This window comes from Rhinolophus sinicus, chromosome 3 (genome assembly GCF_057876585.1).
Source record: "Rhinolophus sinicus isolate RSI-liver-muscle chromosome 3, RSI-T2T, whole genome shotgun sequence".
NCBI lineage: Eukaryota > Metazoa > Chordata > Mammalia > Chiroptera > Rhinolophidae > Rhinolophus > Rhinolophus sinicus.
In genome coordinates, this window is record NC_142503.1 from 120,176,884 (window position 1) to 120,202,100 (window position 25,217).

The 25,217-nt window shown below is 38.6% G+C and overlaps 1 protein-coding gene and 1 long non-coding RNA gene across 17 annotated transcripts in view; one reads left to right on the forward strand and one right to left on the reverse strand.

Annotated features, from left to right (window-relative positions):
- The window catches only part of NPAS3 (neuronal PAS domain protein 3), an 850,141-nt gene that overhangs the window by 822,878 nt on the left and 2,046 nt on the right, over positions 1-25,217 (reverse strand). For 5 of the 16 annotated variants that reach the window (XM_088796885.1, XM_088796887.1, XM_088796884.1 and 2 more), the window contains exon 1: positions 22,137-22,329. The exons of 9 other annotated variants lie outside the window; for them this stretch is intronic. In XM_088796885.1, coding sequence (XP_088653011.1) covers positions 22,137-22,186 — 50 coding nt within the window. In that variant the 5' untranslated portion in view covers positions 22,187-22,329. Of the gene's footprint in view, positions 1-20,128; positions 21,190-22,136; positions 22,331-25,217 lie in introns of those variants that run through there. 2 more of the 16 variants (XM_074328135.2, XM_088796888.1) reach the window with 2 other exon arrangements.
- LOC141570623 (uncharacterized) overlaps positions 21,189-25,217 on the forward strand; it is a 30,847-nt gene continuing 26,818 nt past the window's right edge. Inside the window, exon 1 of the long non-coding RNA XR_012494832.2 lies at positions 21,189-21,335. This is a non-coding gene — a long non-coding RNA (uncharacterized LOC141570623). The remainder of the gene's footprint in view (positions 21,336-25,217) is intronic.

Genomic DNA, 25,217 nt, shown 5'->3' on the forward strand with positions numbered 1-25,217 from the left:
ATCCTGAATATTAATTGCAAATGGGAAAATAATTTAAACATTAAAATGGGGAGCCCAATTCTGTCTAAGTCCAAGGTTAATCATTGCACTAATGACTGCTTCTGTCTCTTGAGCGATTCTTCTAAGGGGAAGAGGACATGGGCAGTCTGGAAGGTGGTGGGCACCGTCAACAAGTATGTGTAAGATTCAGTACACCCTTCTCAGGGCCAGCTGTACAAGACACTCCCATTCCACACCTCCCCTTGCAGCCAGCACTTCATTGAGGTAAAAGCAGACCATTCTCTGAAAAAACTAGAGAACCCAGTTTCAAAGTTTCCCTCTTCTTCCCCCCTCCAAATTGCTTTGGAACAGTCCGATCTGTTAGCTTTTTTAGGAGCTCATTATTTCAATTTAATATGCTTATCTGCTGTCTTCTCTTCACTTGGCAAGTCTCTTATCGAAGGTGACTCTGTATTTAAATTCTGAAAGGTAGCTAATTTGGGACTTATTGCAGCATACACCAAAATGGCCCGTTTCACTGTTATTTACTCGCATTCAGACCTGCTTGCATTTTTCAACTTCTTTAGTCCCAGAAAGAATCATTTTTATCATTCAAGTTTATCTAGACTTCTTTCAGGATCCTCACCTTATCACCAATAACAAGGAGAAAAGCCAATGGATAGCACCCATTTAAACAATAAATAGTTTTCAGGAGGGAAGCAGATGAAGGGATCTTGAATTAGAAGAAAATATGTACTTTTAAATTGTGGCATAAATCCCTAAATTTAGTATAGTCTCAGATTTCATAAAATCTTAGTAATCTATCTTGTTAATGTTTTTACTTAAAACGGTTCCATTCATAAGCAAAAACTCTTCTTATTAAGATTACGTTTTTCATCATTTATTAATGATTTATTAAATGGTTTGTCTACTCTACCTTCATACTGATGGTATTACTTACAGTTTGAAATAAATCAGTAGTGCTTAATAGTTTCAAATTCATTTTGAATAACTCAAATAATAAAAACCCAGTCTTTATACTTTTCAATTCAAATGAATATTAATCAACCAACTCATGTTTTCTCGGCATCCTCCTTTACAGGTAGGAGGACGTTCTTCAACATGTCTCACCACCATCGTGCCCTCTCCCTCCCTTTAAGACACTAAGGCCCTAAACTTAAATAGAGACACACAGTGTCTCACTGATATCCAGAAGCAACACCCCACTGTACCAAATATTTGTTTAACAAACAAAAAGCTTCCTTTTTTTCCTAATTGCTTCTTTCGACTCTGCAACTGCAAATGAAGATTATTTGAGGGATTTCATATTTGTATTTGATTATTTACTTCAGAGGATTATAACTTATGTTACACTTAGGTAACTGCATATTATAGGCTGTTCTGTATTTGAACATCTGAGCCACTCTCTTTACTCTTTCATTTTTTTATTTACCACTAAAATGTAGCTTTCAAAAAGAATTTCAATAAGACCATGGCTGATGAACAGAGAAGACTTAGTTCTTCACCTATAAAATAGGTGTACAAGCTCTTCCTCAGAGGGTTTTCTGTGGGAATTAAATGAGATAATGTGTGTGACGCTCTCAGCACATTGCCCAAGGCACAGAAAGAGTCCAACACACATGGCCTTCACGATGATGATGACGATGATGATGATGAGATGATGAAGACGGAGGGTGTGACCATAAAGGATATCAGACAATACGCACACTATGAATAACCAAGAGGCATCCTCAGTTTGAGACATAGAGCAATTTATCACAACATGTTATACAGATTAAGTGTGAAAGAGAGCAGAACCAATATAAAATGGCAGCACCACAATCAGATATGAATTCGCATTTTTCAGAGAAATGTTATTAGCTTTCAAATTACTGGTAAAATATTACTTTGAGTTTTAAATATTTGTTTCTGTAATGGGAATAGTCACAAAATGTTTTCAAGTTTTAAAATGTTTATTTCAAGAACTGCCATGAAATTACCATTTATGTGGGGAATTAAGCAGCACAAACATTTCTCTAAATGCTTCCAGAGGTGGGTGAACACGTTTAAACACATATGCTGGGGAAAACATAACAAACCAAAACACAAGACACTGTTGTTCAGGTTCTTATGATTAAATGGAGCTGTCTTATTGCAGGTTTTCATCTCCTACTATTTCTGAAAGGATCATTATTAAGTTTTATATAAGTCTTTTGCTGTCTCCTAATTCCACATTAAAGACATAAGTTTATATGTTGTATGAATAAAACTCATGGATAAGAAAATATTCTATTGCAAAGGAACTAAATAATGTTTTTTAAAAAAAAGTATGATTACATTTGACTAAGGGAGTAATGAAGAAAATCCATTTTTAATATTTCTGAATTAATAAAAGCTATAATAGTGTATAGAATAACCACCCCCCTCCCCAAAAAAGTCTATAATATGACATTCCATTGTGGTGTTCTTGGTAATTCCTCTGAGAAGCTCTCTCAGATATCTATCATTAGGGCATAGGAAGAGATATGTGTCTATAGTTTCCATTTGCATTTGAACTGATTCTTTTCTATTAATGTAGGATTTTACTTGTACTTTTCTTCTGTTCCAAGAAATATTCAAGGAAATAAACATATAATATAATAAGGCATGGCTACTATAATAAATATTGCCTCTCTTGCTTCTCTCCCAAACTCATTATATGAGTTTGGTAATGGCTGTAAAGAATATTCAACGCAATAAATACACACACACACACACACACACACACACACACACACACACACACAGAAAACACAAAAGTAAGGAAACCCTCTCGGGTGATCTCTCTTTTAAAGTCCTTTCATGTGTTTGATTATTATCTTATAACCAATGTATCTCCTTTCCCTCCCTGATACATATACTTGGAAGGGCAGAAAGAACTACAGATTCTGCCTAATTCAACAATTAACCATTATTCACAACAAAAGTAAATGGGAACTCACTATATTAGACATAGTGTGGCCCATCTGTAATGTTCATAAAATGTTTATGTGAGTTTACACAAGCTACCTGACTTCAGTCAGCATGTTCCCTTTTTTTGCAGAGTGTACATAAGCAGACAAAACTCTAGATAATAGCTCTACAGACTTACTCCTTGAAAAATTCAGAAAATAGGGTTTTCTCCTCAGGAAACCTGAAAATACTCAGCAATTTCAACCCAAAGTGGTGATGCTGTTACTGAGAAAATGAAGCAGGCCCCACACTTCTACACCCAGCACTCTGTGCATATTCATGGGGCTCTCACTGAAAGGTTTCACCCCTTCATTATCACAGTCTGAAGGGAAGCCTGTGTCTACTAGAAACTTGAACACAATTCATGCAAACTGAAGATTTCACGAAAGAAGAGGGGTCTAAAAATGGAGAAACGACAACAGAATCAAAGTACGTGAAGCACTTACTCATGTAAGTGTAAGCACAGTTTTCTGAAGGGTAAGCTCATTTCAATTGTCCGACTACAACTCTACTAGACTCAAGGTCATTACTCATCTTCGGAGTCTCTGAACTACAGTTAAAGTGTGTGTGTACATACACACATACACACGTGTGTGCTCACACCCCTATTAAATAACAGGCAGGCATCCCCTGTCGAAAAGCAGGCCAGGTCGAGCAATAAAAGATTTGTGGTTTATGGGGCATAAGAAGCAAAGCAAAAATGTTCAGGAACAAAAACATCAAGGCACAAGTACAGGAGTTCAAGAATCAGTCAAAATAAGTACTGTAGTCTGGAAACCAGGAAGTCAAAAGAGAGATCAGAAAGATAGGACAAATTTCAATGGTCACAGCAGACAGGAGTTTATGTGTCAGTAGTTTGACAGAAAAAGATAATAACAGTATCTCCATCAACAGGTTGGTGTGAGCCTGTGCTGGGACTACGTTTCCTGCCTAGGTATCTATTTACTACTCACTTATTTGACATATAATATACCGAGCACATACCATTAAGTTTTGGGTCCCTCTGAGGTGCCCAAGGGACATCTGAATGGCTATGGCCAACACACACCTGTGTCTATGTGTTTAGAGATAAGAGAGACGAGATCTCCAAAGGAACAACTGTGGTGTTGTATCTTTATTATTTCCTTTTATGAAGCCATGAGAATGGACAGATTCCTGCAGGGAGTAGAGAAGATGAGTAGAGAGCCAGGCCAGAACGCTGAACCACAGAGAGCTGAGAGGAATACCAGAAAAGTATGGCCTCACGGAAGTCAAGGGAATAGTGTCTCAAAAAGGAAGGTGTGGTCAACAGCGTCAAACGCAGCCAAGATTATAAAGTCTGCAAGTGTCCTGGCAGCAGCAGGTCACTTCTGGTTTGGAGGTATACAAGGAAGCTGAATGCAGCTGGCTGAGAAACACTGAAGATAATGGTATGTGCATGGGGTGAGGGAGAGGGTATTACATTTCTGCAAGCATCTGGTTATTTTACGAAACGAGAGCTTTTATTTTAAACGATGTAGAAAATAACAAGAAATAAAAACCAAAGTAGAGAACGGGGGTCAGGGATTATTTCAAATAGAGAAGCAAACCTTTAGGTGGCACTTCAAAATGGAAACGCCCAATTTTAAGGGAATTGATGAAGCATATTTAAGGAAATGCTGAGTGAGTCTGAGATAAAGGCACGAGTAGAAGAACCGTCAAGATGTGAAAGCCAAACTGAAGCTTTCCTGTACTGACTTAAGGTGGGGACCAGAGAATGTAACTGCAGTGATTCAAAAGCTAGAGTGTCTACATTTAAGCTACAAAATGTCCTAATTTATAAAACTCAGAGAAAATGAGAACTTCCATAACAAATTTGGGATTAAGAAGCGCACATTCCCCAAGCTGAGAGACAGAAGTCAGTCCAAAGGATAAGTGAGTGACTTGTTTAACAAAACTGAAATTTTTGCAACTTTCAAAATTCCTAAGTGAAGACACAAATGCAATATAAATGCCTGGAACAGAAAATAAATGTTTATAATGAGCAATACTTAACGATATCAAATAGCAGTTACAAAGTAACTCAAATGTTTAGAAAGTTAATATATTAAAGAGCTTATCACTGTGTCTGACATATACAAATTATGCAACAAGCAGTAATTGTTAGTTAAAATATAATTATTTAAACTGTAAGACGTGTATTTGCTCAAATTTTCCAGATAGAAAGCACAGTCCAGAGGTCTGTGTTTTTCAGAAATAGAGCAATCTTCCTAAATAGATATTAGATGTAGAAGACCATTTTCATCTAGAGTTGGGAAGCCAGAGTGGATCTAGACAAAATAAATAAAATCGTCATCATACTAAGGTGCCACACCGCATAGCCATACATGGTTATATTCGTTTCTGGAAGGCAGTGCTCTCATTAGGCAAATAGAAAGCTTTTGCCCATTGGATTGTGTTTTCATAATTAACACTGAATAGAATTTCTAACTGTGTTATGGGGGAGAGAGCCCTGTTTCTATTTACGTAGGCTCTGTGTGTGGGGAGGGGGGGTTGGACTTATTTAGTTATATACTAAATGTTATTTTGGCTTCAGAGAATGAGATGTGTTTCTTTACCTGTACATGAATAAATGTGTAGCCAAATTTTATTCCAAAAATTATTCAAGATACATCAATATATCTGAATGTGGCTAATATGCACTGAAGACAAAATTTAGTGACTAAAGATAGTAAACGTTGGAGAAAGGGAGCAATGTTCAGAGTAAAGAGAGAAAGGAATAAGTATATTTGAACTACTGATCCATTTTTTCCCCTAGAGTCATTATTTCATTTCTTTACATATATTAAGTTCAAGCAAGTTTATCAAGTTTTAACCCTGTACTGGTATATATGAAACTATCAATGTTCACCACTATTAATCAATCATGGCAAAGAGCTAAATTAATCACAGTTATTCAATGTATCCTTACATCATATTTTCTGTGCAAAGATTTTTGCTATAGGTATTATGTACGCCAAAACGTGATGGCTGAACTGTGCTACTAGAGAAGAGATCCCTAGAAAGAGGTCAGCTCTCTTTGTAACCTGCTCTGTTTTACCTGATTCAATTTTTTTTGGTCTAATCAATTTAAATTATTATAGGTACAATTTTGTGAAATATAGAATTAATGGAATTCAGATTTTATGGAACTATAATGGGCTATAACATGGGTTAAATATAATTCTAATTGGAAATATTACATTGTTCTGGAATTCATCTATTTGGTGGTATCATTTGGAGGTAAAAAAAACTAACAATTGCATATTTGGTTCTAATTGATTTTCTTGGTTCTTTGCTTAATAGAGAATTGTGACACATCTTGAACCTAAAACTACTCTCTATAAAGTTCCAGGAGTATAATCTCCAGAACAAACAATGTAAATAATTCAGCTTTGAAACCCAGAATACACTAGAAATTTCTAAGCATTGGTAAAATATTTACAATTACAAAATGCTTATTGTTCATGTTAATTTCTTTTCTTAGATCACAGGTCCTGGAATATGCAAAAGGTGGTTGTAGATTTTTGACAGATATGGGAAATTCGTGGGATGAAACATAAACATGCAATAGGCATAATTAGGACTGGAATTCATTCATTTCTTCATTCACTAACTCTATTCCAGGAATGTCTTCCACCACTAGGCATGCAAAACGAAGGAGACTGATTCCTTCCCTCCCAAAGAGGTCACAGTCTGTGTAGAAAGACAAGTACAGGAAAAAAAAAAAAAAGTACAATTTCTTTCTTCATCATCCATCATTTTGGTTAGTGGTTCTCTATGCTGGTTATGGATGTTTAAAATTTTAATGATAGATTCTGATGGTGAACTATGATCTGCTTTTCAACAGATAGACAGTTTCTATACTCCACTGTCACCTCAAGGGCATCTTCCAGTTTGATATTTTAACATGATTTCCAGATATGTGATTGACATTTATGTAAACATCCCCATTGCAGAGAATAATTGTGGATTGAATCCAATAGAGAATATTTGGGCTGAGTGGTCTCATTAGTTATTAGACCATGTTTTAATCATTAATTTGTATTAAATTACATTATTATGGTATTGTTAAATCCTATTGGGATAAAAATGGGGTTAACAGACTGAAAAGGGAGAAAGCATGGTGCCAAGTCATTGGGCATTGATTGGAGGTGAATTTATAATTGGATCTGAATTGAGCAGAAGCAGTGGGTTATTTTAACCCAACTGTTTAAGTGAGCGACATCAATGAATTATGGTACATACAAAAGTGCATTGCTATGCAAAAGACAGGAATATATTATGACCTGTGCCACCATAACTGACAAAATGTAAATCTATTCACAATCAAATGTTATAAAAACTGTGTAGGAAATAGACCTACAGATTATAACTGGCTAAACAAGCTCACAATCTCCTCACAACAATCTGTAATACAGTATCTTAGCAAAATATGAGGTTGATCTGCAAACTTTTGGTTGACCTGTTTATGTTGTGATTGTAATCATTCGCTTTATAAGACATAGTGACTAATGACATCAGAAGATAAGAACAATGATGACATAGTATAATTTTGGAGTGCAGAAAGACTCAATACCTACAAGTCTACAGAAATTATTAAAAGGCAATATATATAAAGGGAACTATACCATCAGCTGAGCCCTTATGAGGTACAGAGCAGGGTACAGGAAAGGAAAAAATAACATTATGATGCAGGAAGGTGATGTGGGAAAATGGAGAAGCCCCAGAAGAAAGAATGAAAATAGAAGAAAATAAATCGACAAAGTCAAAAAGAAGCTGGTATGGTAAAAGGATGCCATCTCTTTTATACAGTAAGTCAATAAAGACTGAGGCTTGAGCCCTGTTTCAAATCCTTACTAACTGTACCTTATCTATAAAGTGGAGATATTGACAGAACTATCTATTGAATTATGGAGAATCTTAAATGATATAATGCAAAGATACAAAGGGAACTGTCAACAAGTCAAAATTTATGGATAAATAGAGCAAACCAGGAAGAGAGCATGCTTACAAAATAGGACAAACATCTACTGCGATAAAATATAAGTTATGAGAATGTGAATACATTCACATCATAAGGACCATCCACTAACTGAGTCAGCTAAAACTATGTAAGTTTGATGGACTACATCATATACAATTTTGGCAACATTACATATTTGGAACCTTTGCTATTTTCTCTCCAAATAGTTGACTTCATGTTGCATTAAGCTCAAAGAAGCTCTAAACTATAGGACTATTTCAGCACTAGTTCCTCTCATCTTTTCTATAATAACCTCCTTAAAAGTGGCTCAGCCTGTTGAGAGACAAGTCTCTATGGGTCTCTTGCATTTCTGTACATCTTGCAGGCAAGGCACCAACTGTCCTTTGCTCTTCACTATCTATTCAAGTTTGTATGGAGAACAGCCTCGGAGGATAGAGCTAGTGTTTCTCCTTCACAGGAAGGGGAAGACAAATTTATTGTCCATTCTAAAAGATTTAGGTTCCCTAAGCTCAGAGTTCCACTTGTAACACAATCTACCTCATGTGGAGGTATTAGCTGGCCCTTTTTGCATCGCCCTGTACGAACTGGGGCTCAGAGAACTGCCTTACATGCTGATACTCTGGCTACTGCTGATGTTGTATTGTATTAAGCTTTTCTTCATCTCTGATCCAAGGGCTTTGCATCTTCTACCAGCATTCATTAAACTGTGGCAGGGTCTAACACACAAGCTTGCAAGAAGGATATGATCTCAGATTCTTCACAATTCTTGACACATATTTTTGGAGAAAATATACTCCCTTGAATAACCGATAAAAATGTATGAATATGTCATCTCAGGAGATTCTCATATTCCCTGAAACCCATTGCTATAACACTGATGGACCGTGGGTTAAAAATCCCTGTTTAAGTCAGAAGAGGCCACACTCAATCAGGGCCTATCAAAAGTCTTTGTGACCATGTACAGAACAGATGCTGCTGACAAATAAACAACAGCAAAATATAGCTAGACGGTAATGTCTGCCCTTGGAACAAGACTTGTAAATGAACCTGATTGCAGAAGAAGTGGGAAATGGGCCAGACTGACGCCTACTGTGAAGTCTACCGTGCTTTGGTTCAACCCAAGTCTAAACATCTGCTGTGGATTCCTTTCTACAGAGAACATTATAGCCATCTATAAATTCCACATTTAAATTCTACTTCAGCACTGAGTAGACACATCCAAGCTTGGTGTCACGACATTCCACCCAATTCTAAATTTCTTTACTTGATGATAGCTCTTTACCACTATGAGAGACTTTTAACTAGATAGAAAAAAAGTGTTTAATAATGAAAGTATGTACAATGCATGTATTTAACCCAGCTGATGCTACTTGCCCATTATTATATTCCATAATGTGAGAAAATTAGCATATTACCTCTAAAACAATGTCACTATGAGATGTTAAATTTTCAGAAGAGTTATTGACTGATGTATCCCTTGGGAAGGGACACATACAGTACATGTGATACAGAGACACACTGAAGATTCTCCATGTTCTACTAGCTGAAGTTTTGTTTCTTATTATTGACTCCTTTTAAAAAATGAAAATAAGCTTCACTCCTAACTGTAAATTGTTCTAATCAGATTATCTCCTAACACCTAGCCAAAATTAGCTTTGAGAAAATGGGGTTTTGATGAGTGAAGAGGAAAGAAAGGAGTTACAGAAGTCCAATCTATACTATACAATGCTTTCTTATTTCATTAAGTGTTTTTGTAATAGAAAAATGGAACATTACCTTTTGAGGAACAGAGTGTTTTTAGGAAAAAATATTTTTATCAGTGGTGTGAAATTATCACTGACAATTAAGCATAAAATAGGTTTGGGGATAAAATACTCTTAATCTACTGATAATATACAGACTATAGGCACAGATAATCTACATATATAGAAATTAAGCAAAAAAGTTAATTATTCATAATAATATATGTGCAACATCTATTCGTATCATTAATTATCAAAGAAAACAATAAATAAGTGAATAAATGATACATCTTTGAAAAAGTCATTAATTTATTAGAAGCAAGACATCTTATCCAATCATAAATATTTAAATCTGTCTACACTATAAGCACTAAGTCAGTTCACCTTTATACGTAAAGGAGAGGAATTAGAAGAAAGCTCCTTTGAAAAACAAAGTTAAAAAGAAATAATTGTTGTAGTTTGGACAAATATCTCACCACAGAAATTTATTCCTTTATAAATGTTTTAGGAACACACAAAATTTTTAGAGATTAGTTATTCCCCTAAGCGCTCACATGTCCATCAAATTATTACATTGTTAACTTCCTTCTTTATGGTATATCATCTGATTTTCAAATATTTCCGGAGTTGTTCTACTGTCTCAATTGAATTTAACCAACAAATGTATTTATCGCTAAACACTTTTAGTGTTTTTCTTTAGGGCTACATTGAGTCATGTGTATAATATGTCACTTTAACAAATAACTTAATACAGCCTATTGCTTCCACTGCAATGTCCCTCTGGACATTCTTGCTGTAAGAAGTTTCCTTTCCAAGATGGTTTCACAGAAGAAAAATATTTAAATATCCTATATTTTATTGATTGAAACCTGCATGACAAGCATCACATTTGATCTAAAAACTTGAGTTTATTTAATAGTTTGACAGTAAGGAACATTTGTAAATGTTAATACCATTAGGAAGAAAAATCCACCATATACTTAAATTCATTATTTTGTATCATACATATATCCACATAATTCACACCGTGCAGTCATAGCATTTTGTCGCTGGAAGGAAATGGTAGAAACTCAGTACTATACAAATGAAGAAACTGAGGCTCTAAATGGTTAAAGGATCTGTGTAGAGTATATCTTCCTATAAAGATCATGGAAGACTGACACTGGTGACCAGGATTTATGCCATTACCCGCTGTTCTACTAGTACCCAAAGAGCAAGTTACCAATGGCAATTCATAGTGTATTGCCCTGCCAATCTCCATATCCATAGTCTTAAGTACACATCTATTTCTGAGTAATGGAACACTTCTTGCTTTTTGCCTGCCCTTTGCTGTACACAAAAATTGACACCCTTTGGTACAGCTTGATGGTAGGGCTCTCCACTGACTTCCACCCTACTGTATTTCAGTAGCACCTGAAATACCCTCTGATCCAGGGATGTTACAGTGTTACTATTACAGTTATCCTTTATAATATACAAAACCACATTGGCTAGAACATGATACAACTATCATTAAAAAGGGCTACGCCCCAATCATTTGTTTAAGCTGCTCTGCAGCCACATCAGTACTGCACAGAAACAGGCCTTGGGAGATTCTTGACGTTCGGAAGACAAATAGAAAGATGTGGAACAGTTCTTTCTTTTTGCTGAGAATGGTCTATCTTGTTAGTAGATGTTTGTATCAAATCTGAAACGACTGCTAAAAACATACCTAACTTTTTCTAGCTATAAGCTTCCCCACATTCATGGGAAGTAACCGTTGTATTTTTTAAATGATTCTGATTTTCTGATCCTAAATACAAAAAATAATCTATGAGATTAAACCCTATGGATGAAACCACGTGCAAGAGCAGTATAGGTTATGGAAAAAGATGCCTTCAGAATGTCTTCCAATATCTGTATTGCTAACTATAACTCTTGCATATATAATTCCATTATACTTTTGTAATTCAGGGTTTTGAAAATGCTTTTGAACCATTAATATATTTTCCTGGTTAAAATTCTTTGAGATGTTCTTAACAAGAGTCTTAGATAATGAATTTGGGCAAACTCTGGAACAGTCTTTACAGTATTATCATTCTCATTAATTTTCAGAACTACCCACTGTGCTGAGATGATTGTCATGGGCCTAAGACTTCAATTTGGCTAAATATTTTTGCATATATTTCAACATATAAGTAACTAACAGATGTTTAAATGTTAAGTTCATATGGAAGAAATGGTTAAATGTGTTTACTCTAATCTCATGATTTATTTGCAACGTTAATTCTTATTTTACTATTTCTTTATGTATTTCACAATTTCTTCTATGCTTGGGTCTATAGTGGACAATAATTCCAAAATCTCTTCAAAGATAACAAAACAATCCTTTAAAACATGCCAGAATTTAAGCCCTTTGAGCATTTATAATATTTAACACTAGTCTTTTAAAAGTGAAAACCTTATATAGTAACTCAAACATCATTTTTATAAAATATACAGAGTTCATATGAAGCATGGGACTGACTATACTTTTTCTGTAGATTTTTGTTTTTTACATAAAGAGAGTTTCCATTTATATTCTTATTTGGCTTTAGCAATCTGATACGATACTGCCCTAACCTGTCAGAAAAAGATGGGTAGGAGGCTAAAACCAGTATTACTTTTAAGAGAGTTAATGTACTATACAGGTCCATACTTTCATCCAGTTTATTCTTTTTTCTTTGCCTTTTTGGTTATCTCTGAAGACTGCTTCTGTTTCCATTGTTTCATCCTTTAGCATTCACATATCAGAGCAATAAGTATTTCATTACTGGTTTATCTGTCCAGAGGCTTGAGAAGCGGTAACAATTAACCCTCCCTTCACAGTGATTGATACAGGCTTTGCTTTCAATTTGTTCCACTACACAGATCATGAAATTCTGAATGCAATCATCCTCATTGACCTACACTTTCAAACACACGGCTACAATGAGACGAAAGCAATTATTAAAAGGAACACAGGACTACTGAGATCTGAAACAAAGTCTTTTAAAAATCTGTCAGATGACCTTCTGGTAAAATTGGCAAATTTTCATGTTAAGGAAAATGATACTTTGTGTCCCTGTCTAGAAATATGCAATGCAATCTGATCAATGTATATTATGGTGGCTGCACTGGCTATAGTATGTACTTGGCAAATAACAGAAAGCCATTTTAGAATTGTTATAAACAAGAGTTCAGCTGTTAACATTGTACCTTAATCTGTGTGAAATGTTTTTCCAGGAAACTAAACTATCTGATTTGTGTATAAAAGACAAACCTTAACCATAGCAAAGAATGATGGCTGGAAATGCCATAGCTTTACTCTATAAGAAGAGATGCATACCTGAGCCCCTCATCTCCCACTGTTCCCTCCCTTTAGATGAAGATTCACAGTAAGAAATGAATACATTTTTCACAAAGTCTGAAAAATAGCTTCAAATAAATATTAATCTACTGCAATCGATATATATGAGGAATGGAGAGGGGCTAGTAGGCAAGTGGTGACTACAGGACTATATTAAAACAAGGGTTGCAGTTAAAGAAAATCAGGGCGGAAAGCGAGGCAGCAGGCCTGAGGCTCTAATCACAGAACAGAGTGATGGAGATGAACCAATACTGCATGGATTAGCAATGAATTATTTTGAACTGTAATCATATGCCTGCACAGAAGAAAGGCAAAAACTAGCCATTACTCAAAAACTGATCTGCTGATTGAGAGAGAGAGAGAGAGAGAATAAATGCATATGATAAACTAATTCAAAATAATGAAAACCTGAAGATGTGGTTACACTTCCAGTAACATGCTATTTTTAATGTCTGCCACACGTTATATAATATGGGGTATTTAGAGTATAAACTGTAAAGTGCTTGGTTTCAAGTAGGATTAAAGCAACCATTTATTCTAAGATTAGGATGTGATAGTTACTCTTCTCTCCATTCTTCCTTACCCAATAAAACCATTTCTGGGTAACTTTAACACCCCCACATATAAAAATGTTAAGTATTTAGTTATAAAGAAGACACAATATTCAAAGAATTAACTTCCTTTGGATAATCTGAAAATTCACACCAAATGAAGATTCAATTGTTAGCACTAATTTTGTTAGGAAGAAAAAAAAAATCAAAACTGCTGGTAACAAGAGATTCCTAAGATCCTTAGGAACAGACTGTTTAAATGAAGAGCACTTTAATCAGTGGAGGAATCCTCACGTTTCTAATGTCTTGCTGTGCATTCTGCAGGTTATAGTAGCAGCTGGTAGAGGTCATATATCTTTTGTGAGCATCCCAAAAAGGCTCACTGCCAGACTGTTAAATTATGAATAAGCAATGAACAAAAGAATGCAGATACGGTGGTGACAAGATAATCCAAGCAAATTTATCTATGACAAATTTCACAGGATTAACAAATTACATTTACACAGAACAATAAAAATGTGCAAAAAAAAAATGATGAGCCTACTTTTCCTTACAGCATTAGGAAAACAAAAAAGTCACCAATCCACAGCATATATTTAGATTTAACTTGATCTAAAGTAAGACATTCATAATATGTTGAAGATACCTTTGTAACGTCTTACTATTTTAGGTGGACATAAAGATGGTATATATGGTTGATATTTTATATATAAATTATGTTTAAACTACATATGGCTTATATATAAACCATGTACACCATACACAGAAATTTTGTGCAATAAAAAATCATCCCATGCATACATATGAATAGGATGTGTGTTTTCCAGAAATAGGTCCTGAGAAATAAACTATTTTTGTAGGACAAAATGTTCCTTCAATCAATGCAACATATTAGTTACTAAAATATCCTGTTCATTGAGATCTCCATTTTCAAGGACCAGAGAGAGAGATAGGTTCTGCAGTTTCAATCATTCCATTTGCCCCTACCAAAATACTGCAATCTTTCTAAGTAAAGTGCTTCTGAATGAAGTTCAGAACTGGTATCCTTTTCTGTAGTGTTACAATAGAGAAAGGAAAATTCAGATTCAGGGGCAGCGGAGGGAGGAAGGTGTTAATTTCAGTTATATTCACATAAAGATGACCCTCAATCCAATACTAAATTTTTCTTCATAATAAAATTCTTTTTATAAATCTTGCAAGTAAAAAAGTCCCAGCCAACCATAAGTTATAAGATACTACTCAAATGACCTATGATTCCATAAAGAGGTCTTAAAAGGCTATGTGGTACTACTTTCCAAAATATCTGATAAGGATTTGGTAAGTTTAACATTATATACAAGCTAGGTACCCAAGTCAGAGCCCGTTAATTCTGCATTAGCATACTGATAATAAAGTACGATACTCAGATGTAATTTCTTTTAAGATGATCTGAATGCTGTTTTAAATTTTGTAGCCTATTTTTCACTTACACTTCCCACTAACTATTGTTTTTAATCTTCAGTAGTTTAGCAGAATATCTCTCTAAATGAGTCCTTTCCAACATGTTAGAAGGCAACCTATTCTCTACGTAAACAAAAAAATTTCTGAGTGTAAAAGTATTTCATTAAGATATATAAACAAGCAAAATACTCAGCTCATACAACCACAAATACTCAAGAACTGCTCACTCAGTCCTTTCAAGGCCTGAAATTCCTACTATACGTTTTTTTCTTTAAGAAGCTAGTTGGTTGACAGTATTACATCTAAAACCATAAAGATAAATGCGGCATCCTGGTCTGCTACCTCAAATCTAGTGTTTGTTCTATGAGCAGTGCTGGAGTCAGATGCTACAAAGTTTCCTAAAGCATAGTTTTTGTCAAGGAACTGTAACATACCAAGCCATCTCCTATGACTCCTGGCATTAAAGAAATAAAAATGTTACCAAAGACTTTCCCTCTTTAGAGATGCCACAAGTGTGTGTGTGTGTGTGTGTGTGTGTGTGTGTGTGTGTGTGTGTGAGATGGGGGAGGAGGAAACTAAATAATAACTTACCATTTATGTATATACTGTCCATTTATAACACATTATATCTTTAATTAAATGAGTTAATTAATATATGCAAAGTCCTTAGAAGAGTGCCTGGCACTTCGTGCTATATAAATGCTTACTGTCATTTTTATAATGCCAGATAAGTTGGTAAGAGGCCAACTTGTATGAGTCCTTATATATTTTAAAAGACAATACCCAAAAATACAGTTAGGCACTAATGTATGTTATTCAGGAAGCTCTATGAGGCTGTTTCTACCCACTCCATGGAAAAACTATCACAATTAAAAAAACGCTTCAACTGTAATCTCCAGACAAACTGTCGCACACTCTGAAGCATGGATCGCAGGAGCGGTCCTTGCGCACTTCAGAGTCTATGACCAAAGAGCCTTATGTACACAGCAAACTGATTCTTCTCTAACCATTCAGTAAAAAACTCTGCCCTGAAGCGTATATAACTATGGAGCCTGCCCACAAATCTACTGGAATGTTAAAGGGTGGAGTACAAATAAATTAAATATTGATTCTTCCTCTAACTTTATAAATACTGTATTTCTGATGTTCTCCAAACATCTAGTGAAGGACCACGAAGCAGAGATCTAGTTCACGATCCATAGTGCACAAGGTCTTTCTGCCATAGGAACGCTCTGGCACCAGCTCATAAATTCCTGACTTCAAAAATTCAGAAATGCAGGCCTGTCCACACTGCTGTTAAGGCACATTTCCACAGAGACAAACTTGAATTCAATCTCTCATTTTACCACCTTCCTTGGGAACAGTAAGTCTCTATTTTCTCATCCATAAATGGGATACCAGCACTCCCCTCAGAGGGCAGTCGGGAAACTAGTAAGAAAATCACTGTGGAAGTATTTAATACAGAGCCTGATATATAGTGTTGTGTCCAATAAATTTTATCATCACCATGTGTGAGCTCTTTTCATTTTTAAATCCCATCAAACATCGTTCCTAATTTTGCTAAAAGTACATGGAGCACTTTTCTTTCCTTCCCTTCTAATCATTCTATAACCACTAATTTAAATATTTTGCGAGTTCAATGCCTGCCCCCCCCAGAACACCAAGCTAACAGATATCAAAAGCGATAGAGCCTTACTTATACTTCTATGAATTCTGCACTTCCTCCTCTTTCAGAAACTGTGTTGGCAGGAGCTCTGCGACATTTTGCGTGCCCACTATAAGGATAAGTCTGACCAGAGCCACGCTCGTGCATGGTGTATTATGCACTACCATCCCTGTTGCAAGTCACCATGGTCCAATAGTAGAGGTTCAGTAAATAAAGCTGAGGGAATGAACCAAACAATAATTACAGTCGAGGGCCAGGAACATTCTGGGCCATCGTAATACAGGATGTTCATCTTGCATCTCATGATTTTGTACCCAAGACCACGAGTGTTCCAATTAATTCACAGAAACATTATGCTTTAGCAATGTGTGCAGAGAACAACTTCAGTTATTGTTTCATCTTGTCACTGCCCTAGTCATTTGAGCTATGGGAGCAGTGACTTCACTCTTACTAAGCCATGTCCTGCTAATGTCCTGTAGTATTACTAATATTACTACAAATTAGTCTGACTATGTAAGGTTCTATCAAACTTAATAGTGCAAACATCCTATTCACACTAATGGGGCCCATGCTGTAAAAATACCATTTGGTTACAGTTGGTTTATTACACTGCCCAAGAAGGGGAAGGGGGTGAGGGGCACTATTTACTGTGAAAATACTAACATCATTAAATGCAAGCAAACATAACTGAATTTTCCCATAAATTCTGGAAGTTCTAACCTAATCAGAGTACAGATTTAAATATTTAAAGTTTCACATATTCCATTATGGGCAACTACAGTAGCATTTAAATTTTTAAATTAGTATTTAATCAACTAATCAACTAAAATATTCAACACACTAACTCTTCCACTAAGTTTCAGCTTTATCCATTGTAAGCAATTAAGGAATGTCTATAAAACACCTGAAGTTAGATTCTAAGTCAATGTCAATGCAGAATTTTTAAAAAAAATTAATTCAAGTGACGCAATGCTACAATGTAGAAAAAGCATCCTCGTGACTACCACAGGGGAGGGGCCAGTTGTGCTCTCACGTGTGCTTAATTTTCTTTCAATGTAATGCATTCTGCATAGGAAAAAAGATCATCAGAATTGCAGGAAAAATAAGAAAAATTGACTAAGGTTTATGTTGGGGTCATTATTACTAGTAAGGCACTAAAGGAAGTTTATAGGGGAAAACATCATTACTAGGAGTAACTTGGAATTCTTCATGACATAATCTCCACAAATATCCCACAAAATATAAAGCTCTGCAGCTTAAAAAATCGCTAAATAAAAGCTACATGGCCTACATCATCCCCCAAAAAATGTTGCTTTACAAAAGTGCCCACATGCACACCCTCACACCCTATCACAGAAAATCTCTCCACAGAGCAGGGGATTCTGGACATCACATCCTTTTTCAAAGAGATGCAATATGGACATGTCAATGGACTCCAGACTAAGATCTGGACAGAGCAAAAAAGTCGAGGGGTTCGTGGAAACTGACATCCCTATAAAATAGCTCTATTTTAGGGACAACTATCTTGCAAAAGAATTTCAGGGGAAAATCAAATTTCATATCACTAAAAAAATCTAGTCTGTAGATTCTATTGAAGCTGCAATATGATTCTTACCAATTCACTGCTGAGAGGGATGTTATTTTCACAGAACTTTTAGTGAAAAATAAAAGTTACACTTTTTAAGAATATGGAAAGATATGGAGACCAAAACTACTCATGATACCCCTTGGTGCTAAAAGTACGTCATGCAACTTCTGTTTGACCAAAAGCATCAAATAATGTTGAATTCAAGTTTGGTCATTGTAACAAATCAAACCTAGTATTACAGATTTGAAGTAGCTATATGTTTCTCAATTCATAAATTAGAAACTGGAAATACGAAAGGATGCTGTAATGTGGGAGGATCCTACATAAAAAAGGTCATTGTAACCCCTGGCTCCGTAGCCATAGGATCTAATATCTTCTCTGGTGCTTCTATGATATGCCCATGCATTACACTTCTTGTTGACAGTCTGTTGCCTTGGAAATATTTCATTATTTCACTTTTTTCCATTTGTAGACCCTTGGCCTTGTGATATGAAGGCCATCCTATTTCATATTTCCTATTATCATTTAAGCAATCTAGTGGAGCTATTTATATATAAGCAAGTGTTATACAACGCATATCATTTATCACTCTGTATTTAAGCTTACACTGTAGAAAGAAATACCTCCAAAAAAGTCTTCATCACCACCTTTGCTTTTTAAACCAAAAGCCCTGTGCTACTGGCAGAGGCTTTGCAAACCAACATAGGCATATCACATGCTTGACACTCTGTCAGTCTAACTTTCTTGGTTATACATCCACACAGTGGAAAAACTCTGTGGTAGTGCTATATAATATACAGACTATTGGCATTTAAAAAAAAAAATCACACAAGTTTAAATATACAAGGATTTCAAATTGTTTTTTTCAGACTCTAAAGAGGATTTTCTGTGTGTACAAATTACGGAAATTTAAGGAGTACAAAATAGTAATCAAAGACATTATCAAGAAAAACCTTTTTTCCAAAATTTACTCAGTAGACATCATTAGAATAAAATGAATTTTGTACTGTATTATTATACTCAGGTCAGGTGTTCCATAAATAAACAATAAGAGAATTGAAAGATATTTTTTCTATACAAGTTTTTGATTACTTTGGTGTATTTGAAAAGCAGTAAAGAACAGATTTATGTCCATAAACGCCTCTATGAAATCAATAATTAGGAAACAGTTTTTTAAATGCCTTTCACTTTGGGTTAAATGAGTGAGAGTATATCATTTACAGCATGTCCACAGAAAGCCATTTTTTATAAACATATCTGTGTTCAGTCATTACTGAGAACTACTATTACCAACTAATAAGTTCCAGGCACAAAGTGTACATCAAGGTGAAATGACTCTATTTTAGCAAGTAACCTTGAAAAACAACCGCCTCCTGAAAAACTGTCTGATTTCCCATTTCAAAACCGAAACAACTGACAAGCTTAATGTTTACACTTAAAGTGTTAAGAGTATTTAAAACCCTAAAAACAAAGTGAACCCTCGAGGCATAAAACAACTGTTTGGATAACGGGCCAAGTTTGTGGTTATTACTGTTTAAAACATTTAGTTTATAACTCCTTCCTTCCTTTCCTTTCTTTTCCTTTATAGAGCTCCTTCTGCCCACTACCTCCTTATTACTCCTCCCTTTCCCTACAGGTTAAACCTTCTCAGATCCAACCTTTAAAATGACAGTATCCCAGCTGAACAAGAAGATGCTATTAAAGGGCATTAAATTAAATACAGTATATCCTCCTACAACTTCAATCAGAATTTCAGACCAAGTGTTATTTAGTTCAGCTCTCAAGTGGAGCAGAATAACAAATCGCGCACTTTGATTTACCTTCTTCGAATGCCAAATGGAGACAGGTGATAAAGAATGCGCTCATGCACAGGCTGTGAAGTTTCCTCTGGAAATTAATTCTATCTTCAAGATTCCTATCTCAGAGAAATTCCCAAAATGGCACACAATTGGCGTCTGCTGGAGAGATTACTGGGGCCATCCTAGTAAATACATTTACTACCCACAGAACTGGGGGGAAAAGGGAAGGAAGGAAGGAAGGAAGGAAGGAAGGAAGGAAGGAAGGAAGGAAGGAAGGAAATTATAAACTTTTGATTTCAAAAATACTGTTATGTTGATAAAAATAATTAACAGCCATGCACAATGCTCTATCTAAATAGCAAACTATTTAATACATGAATTCTTCATAAAACAGTAATACTAAATGTTCGTTTTAGCTACTCTGTGAGTTGTCGGTTGATGCTACATACATTTAACATCTCTAAAAACTGGATTATGTATGATTTACTCTCAGGTATCTGATTTATATAGAAATTATCTAGAGTTTAGAATTAATCAATTACCTACCTACTTAACAAAATTATTTCCTTAATCCTGACAATTCTGCAGTCCTTATTGTATGAAGGAAACAAGCAATAGAGCAACTGAAGCTTTTTAAATGAACAGTATAAATACCTCTACTTTCTTTTGATGTAAGCTACAGGTTAAATGCTATGTAGTAACAAAAATTAAACTGCCCATGTATTAATAATTAAATCTTGCACCTACGGACTTTCCCCATCTTCAAGTTTACAGAAGCCTGTGAGTAAAGAAAACATCTCTGCTGAGGGGAGGGGTGGGGTACAGCTTATATCTAACTGCATTTGCTTTCCTCATGAATCAATGAGTAACATTTCATACTTCCTACTGAGAATTTCGTCTTCGGAGACAGAAAGAGATATTCACTTTGCTCAAACCAATATGCTATATGCAATTAATGTCATTGACGCGGCCAATTAATAGCAAATAGGATTCCAAACAAAGTAGGCTGCGTGGACAGCAGGAGGGAAAACCACGTGGGGGGGGGGGGTGCTTAGTTACTCTGAAACCTAACAATGCTATTCACGTAGGACAGTTAAGGATATTTTGAACACAAACTGCCTTTCCCTTTGGGTTTAGTTTAACTAACTTCAAACAGACAGCTTGGCTGAGCCCCTTGCCTGGATATGCAATTCTCACCAGGAACTTTTTAAACACAGATCCCCAAACAGTAAGTAACGGGGCATAGGGATGCTCCAACTGTTGGCACATTTTAAATCTCGCTGTTGGTTGCTTGTTTGAATGTGGGGTTTTCTTCTTTATCCTTTTTTCTGTGAGGGGGGCGGGGAAGTGGAGAGGAGGGCAAAGCAGGAGACCCACAAGTTGCGGAGACTGAGGGCGCAGCCCGGGCGGCGGGGAGGCGACGGCCGCTCCTCGGCTCGGCCTAGCAGCTCGGCGCGGAGACAGCCCCTCCGAGACGCAGCCGGGGCCTGGCGCGAGCTCGCGCTCCCCGCCCCCGGCCTCCTCCTCCTCCTCCTCTCCTCCTCCCCCTGCTCGCCTGCCTTCCCTCCCCCTCCCCACCCTCACTCCTTCCTAGAGAGCAGCTGCCAAGGGACCTGCGGCGGCCCTGGGGATCCCCCGGCCCCCCACCCTCACCGCTGCTCTCGTCACACAGCAGCCCCTTCTTTTTGTTTGTTTGTTTCTCTTTTCTTTTTTTCTTTTTCTTTCTTTTTTTTCTTTTTTTTTCTTTCTTTTTTTTTTTTTTTTTTTTTCTGTTAGGGAGTCACTCTATTCGCCGAGCCCAGGAGGTGCGACTGCTCGGAGAGCCGGGCGCCGCCGCCGCCGCCGCGGGAGCCCGCTCGTGCCGCTGCCGCAGCCGCCGCCGGGCGGACAATGCGCGCGGGGACGGCGGGCGAGCGCGGAGCCGCAAGCCGGCAGCCGGGGTGCCCGCGGGCTCGCGGCCCAGGAGGCGGCGGCGGCGGCGGCGCGGGCAGCCTCCCGGCGGCAGGTTCAATAAACAGAAAAGTGTTACCGTTCTCGCCTGGAAGGATCCTGCTGAAAGCTGGGCTTGGTGGGCGCCATCTTCCTGCTATTTTTTTTCCTCTCTTACTTTTTGCCTCTCTCCCCCCTCCCCGGGTGGGGGGCGTGGGGAGGGCGGGGGGTGTGCGTGTGCGTGGGGTGGCGGGAGTGAGTGCGGGCGTGCGCGGCGTTCGGCGGCCGTGACCGTGGCCGTGGCGGCGGCGGCGGCGGCGGCCGTGCAGCTGAGGCTGGGAGGCTACGGGAAAGTCGTGCGGCCGGAGCCTCGCCGGCGGCCGGCCGTCCCCTCGCGCCGCCGGTGCCTCTTGCCGCAGGTCGCCGCCTCCTCCGCCGCCTGCGCCTTCTCCTCCCCCTGCTCGCCCGGCGCCGCCGCCGTCCATGCGCCGCAGAGCCCCCGCGGCCCGGGCCGCTCCGGCTCCCGAGACATGCCCAGCGCGGAGACAGGCGACCGGCAGAGGAGGAGGGGGAGGCGGCGGCGGCGGGGGGAGGCTGCCGCGCGGCCCCGCGGACAGCCCGGCCCAGGGCCCCGCCGCCTGCGGGTTCTCACCCCGCGCGCCGCCGCCTCCCACAGGCCCCGCACCACGGCCACCCGGCGCTGGCCCTCTGGCAGGTGGGGCACACACCCTCGCTGCGGGGGGCGGTCGGGGCCTAGGCCAGGAGGGGCGGGGAGGGGACGACACGCAGGGGGTTCCCAGCTTGACCGCTGTGAAAGTATTTCTGGGCATTTTCCAGCTCCTTTGCTCTAAAGCGCTCTCTCGCACGCAAACACACACCCCCCTTCTCTCTCTCTCTCTCCCTCTCTCCCTCTCCCTCTCCCTCTCCCTCTTCTCTCTCTCTCTCTCTCTCTCTCTCTCTCTCCCCCCCCCCCTCCCCCCCCCCCCTCGTTCTCTCGTTGGGGGACTGGGAAGCTCGGCTGCTGGCGCAACAACGCCACTCAGTTGCAGTTTTGAACACTTCCCTTCTCTGGAGTATCACTGCCAGGGGGAAAGAAACAGGAACCGGGAGGCCAAGGGAGCCAGCTACCGCAGGACACCGGCCCACACGCGCCTTCGTGGACAGCGGAATTAAACGCGGGTGGGGAGTGCGTCGGCCAAGCCCGCGGCCACAGAGCCCAGTGGGCGGGTACAGCGGCAGCACAGGCACCTTGTGGTCCCGGCGTTCACAGCCGCATTTCCCAAGCTGGAGCATCCGCGTTATTCACGCATATGCATATCTGCAGTCCCTAGGGTTTACTGGTGAATCCCTAGGAGTTTAAACGCATTTACATACAAACGCCACTTCCAACTCGGCTCCTGGTACCTGGGACAGGACCTATGGGCCTCCGGGATCCAGCCCAGCTGCCTACCCATTTTGCAGACCAGCGAGGCCTAGAGAAAGTGCCACTCGGGGCAGGGCCATTGCTGGAATCCTGTTACCTGAATAGACCCTGATCAGAGCCATCTCTCCACTAAACCGCTCTGTCAGGTATGGGCAGCTTTGGGGGCAGAGACTTGGGTCAGTCATGTGTCAACCAGGAAAGTGAAAGGACTCCCAAAGCACTTCCACTCAATAAATGAAAGAGTCAGGCGGAAACCATCAGTCCTATATGAGACTTTGCATTTTACTTTAAACTTAAAACTTGAAAAGGGATTCTACTCGGTCCTACTATCCCAGTAAAGTGAGGTTGAGAGTTGGAAACTGAAACATGTGTTTTTCATAGCAGAGGTGTTTAATCTGCATGATGGTGTTTGAATTCTATTTGGAGTACACTCTACAGGTAGGAGAAGATGAGAGTGATTGAAAAATGAACTTGAGAGTGTTGAGTGCAAGATACATGGGCTGGTAGGGAGGGGGGTGAAAGTTGCCAGTTGGAAGTTTTGGCTCCACGACGGGAAGCCTAGGGTGTTTCTGCCCAAAAATGACAAGTGAGAAAAGCTTGTGTTCTCCTGAAATGCCAACCTTTGCTTGCACCGACCCCACCACGGTAAAATGATGCGTCACCATTCCCTTTAGCAATCACATCCAGGTTTTGAGGTGGAAATTAAGTCTGCCCCTCAAAGCCCCTAAAGCATAACATGTTGGCCTACATTCCCAATGAAGTGTCAGAGGACAGGGGACTGGACTCCTGACTCAGACCCTCCCTTAAACACCTGCCAATAATCTTCTTGCCCCACATGACTCGCACTTCTGTCCCCAAATTAACTAAAACTAAAGGCAGTAACAGGTGTTCATCATATTTGAGTAACGAAACCAAAGAAAACTACATTTTTCACACATAGCACCTTCTGTCAATATGACAGAGCATAGAGAGGGAAAAATACATCCCAAAGGCTAAATTTTGCAGTTGAGTATTATCCTTAGGACTAGTGGTAGGATTAAGTGCCTTGATAAAGTGGCCCTAATTCAAAGATGAATGTGACGGGCATTGGTGCGTCTTTCAGTGTTGGAGTGGGGGACTATGGAGGGTTACCCCTGGATACTCCTGACTCGCCGGACAATTGGACCTGGGAAGATCTTTATGGTGAAGGACAGAATCTAAGAGCAAACCTGCAGGCTGAATTCGCGACCTCCCCTGATGCCCAATTTATATCTTAAGGGTTAGTTGAAGGTCCCCGGAGTGCCCTGAAATCGGCCAAAGGCCATCTGACATTTCTGACCCTTGATCCCTACTTCACAGACCATACCATTGTGACTATTGCCTGTACTTCCAAGTTAAAGTGACCGCCAGAGTCTATTGTCATTTAAATGTTTTATAAGTGACAAAAAACCATACCTGAACCATGAAAAGGAAAAATCTAATTCTTTTCTAAGTCCTTTATGTTTAAAAGATTCCCAGATCTTTTGTATTAAAGGTTCTTGTAATCACTGGAGTAAAACAAGACTAGCATAATTTAAATTAAAAAATCTCTTTGACAAGGAATAGCCTCTTTTTGAGTTATTTTCAAGACTCTCTTTTTTAAACTTCCGACAGTTCTCAGAGCATATAATGAAGTCTTCTACAGAATATTTGCAATATTGGGCATCAACTTGGAAAACTGTGTGTTATGCAAAATCTGCTCTGGTCAACTGGGCCATTGGTGAGAAGGCACAAAATATG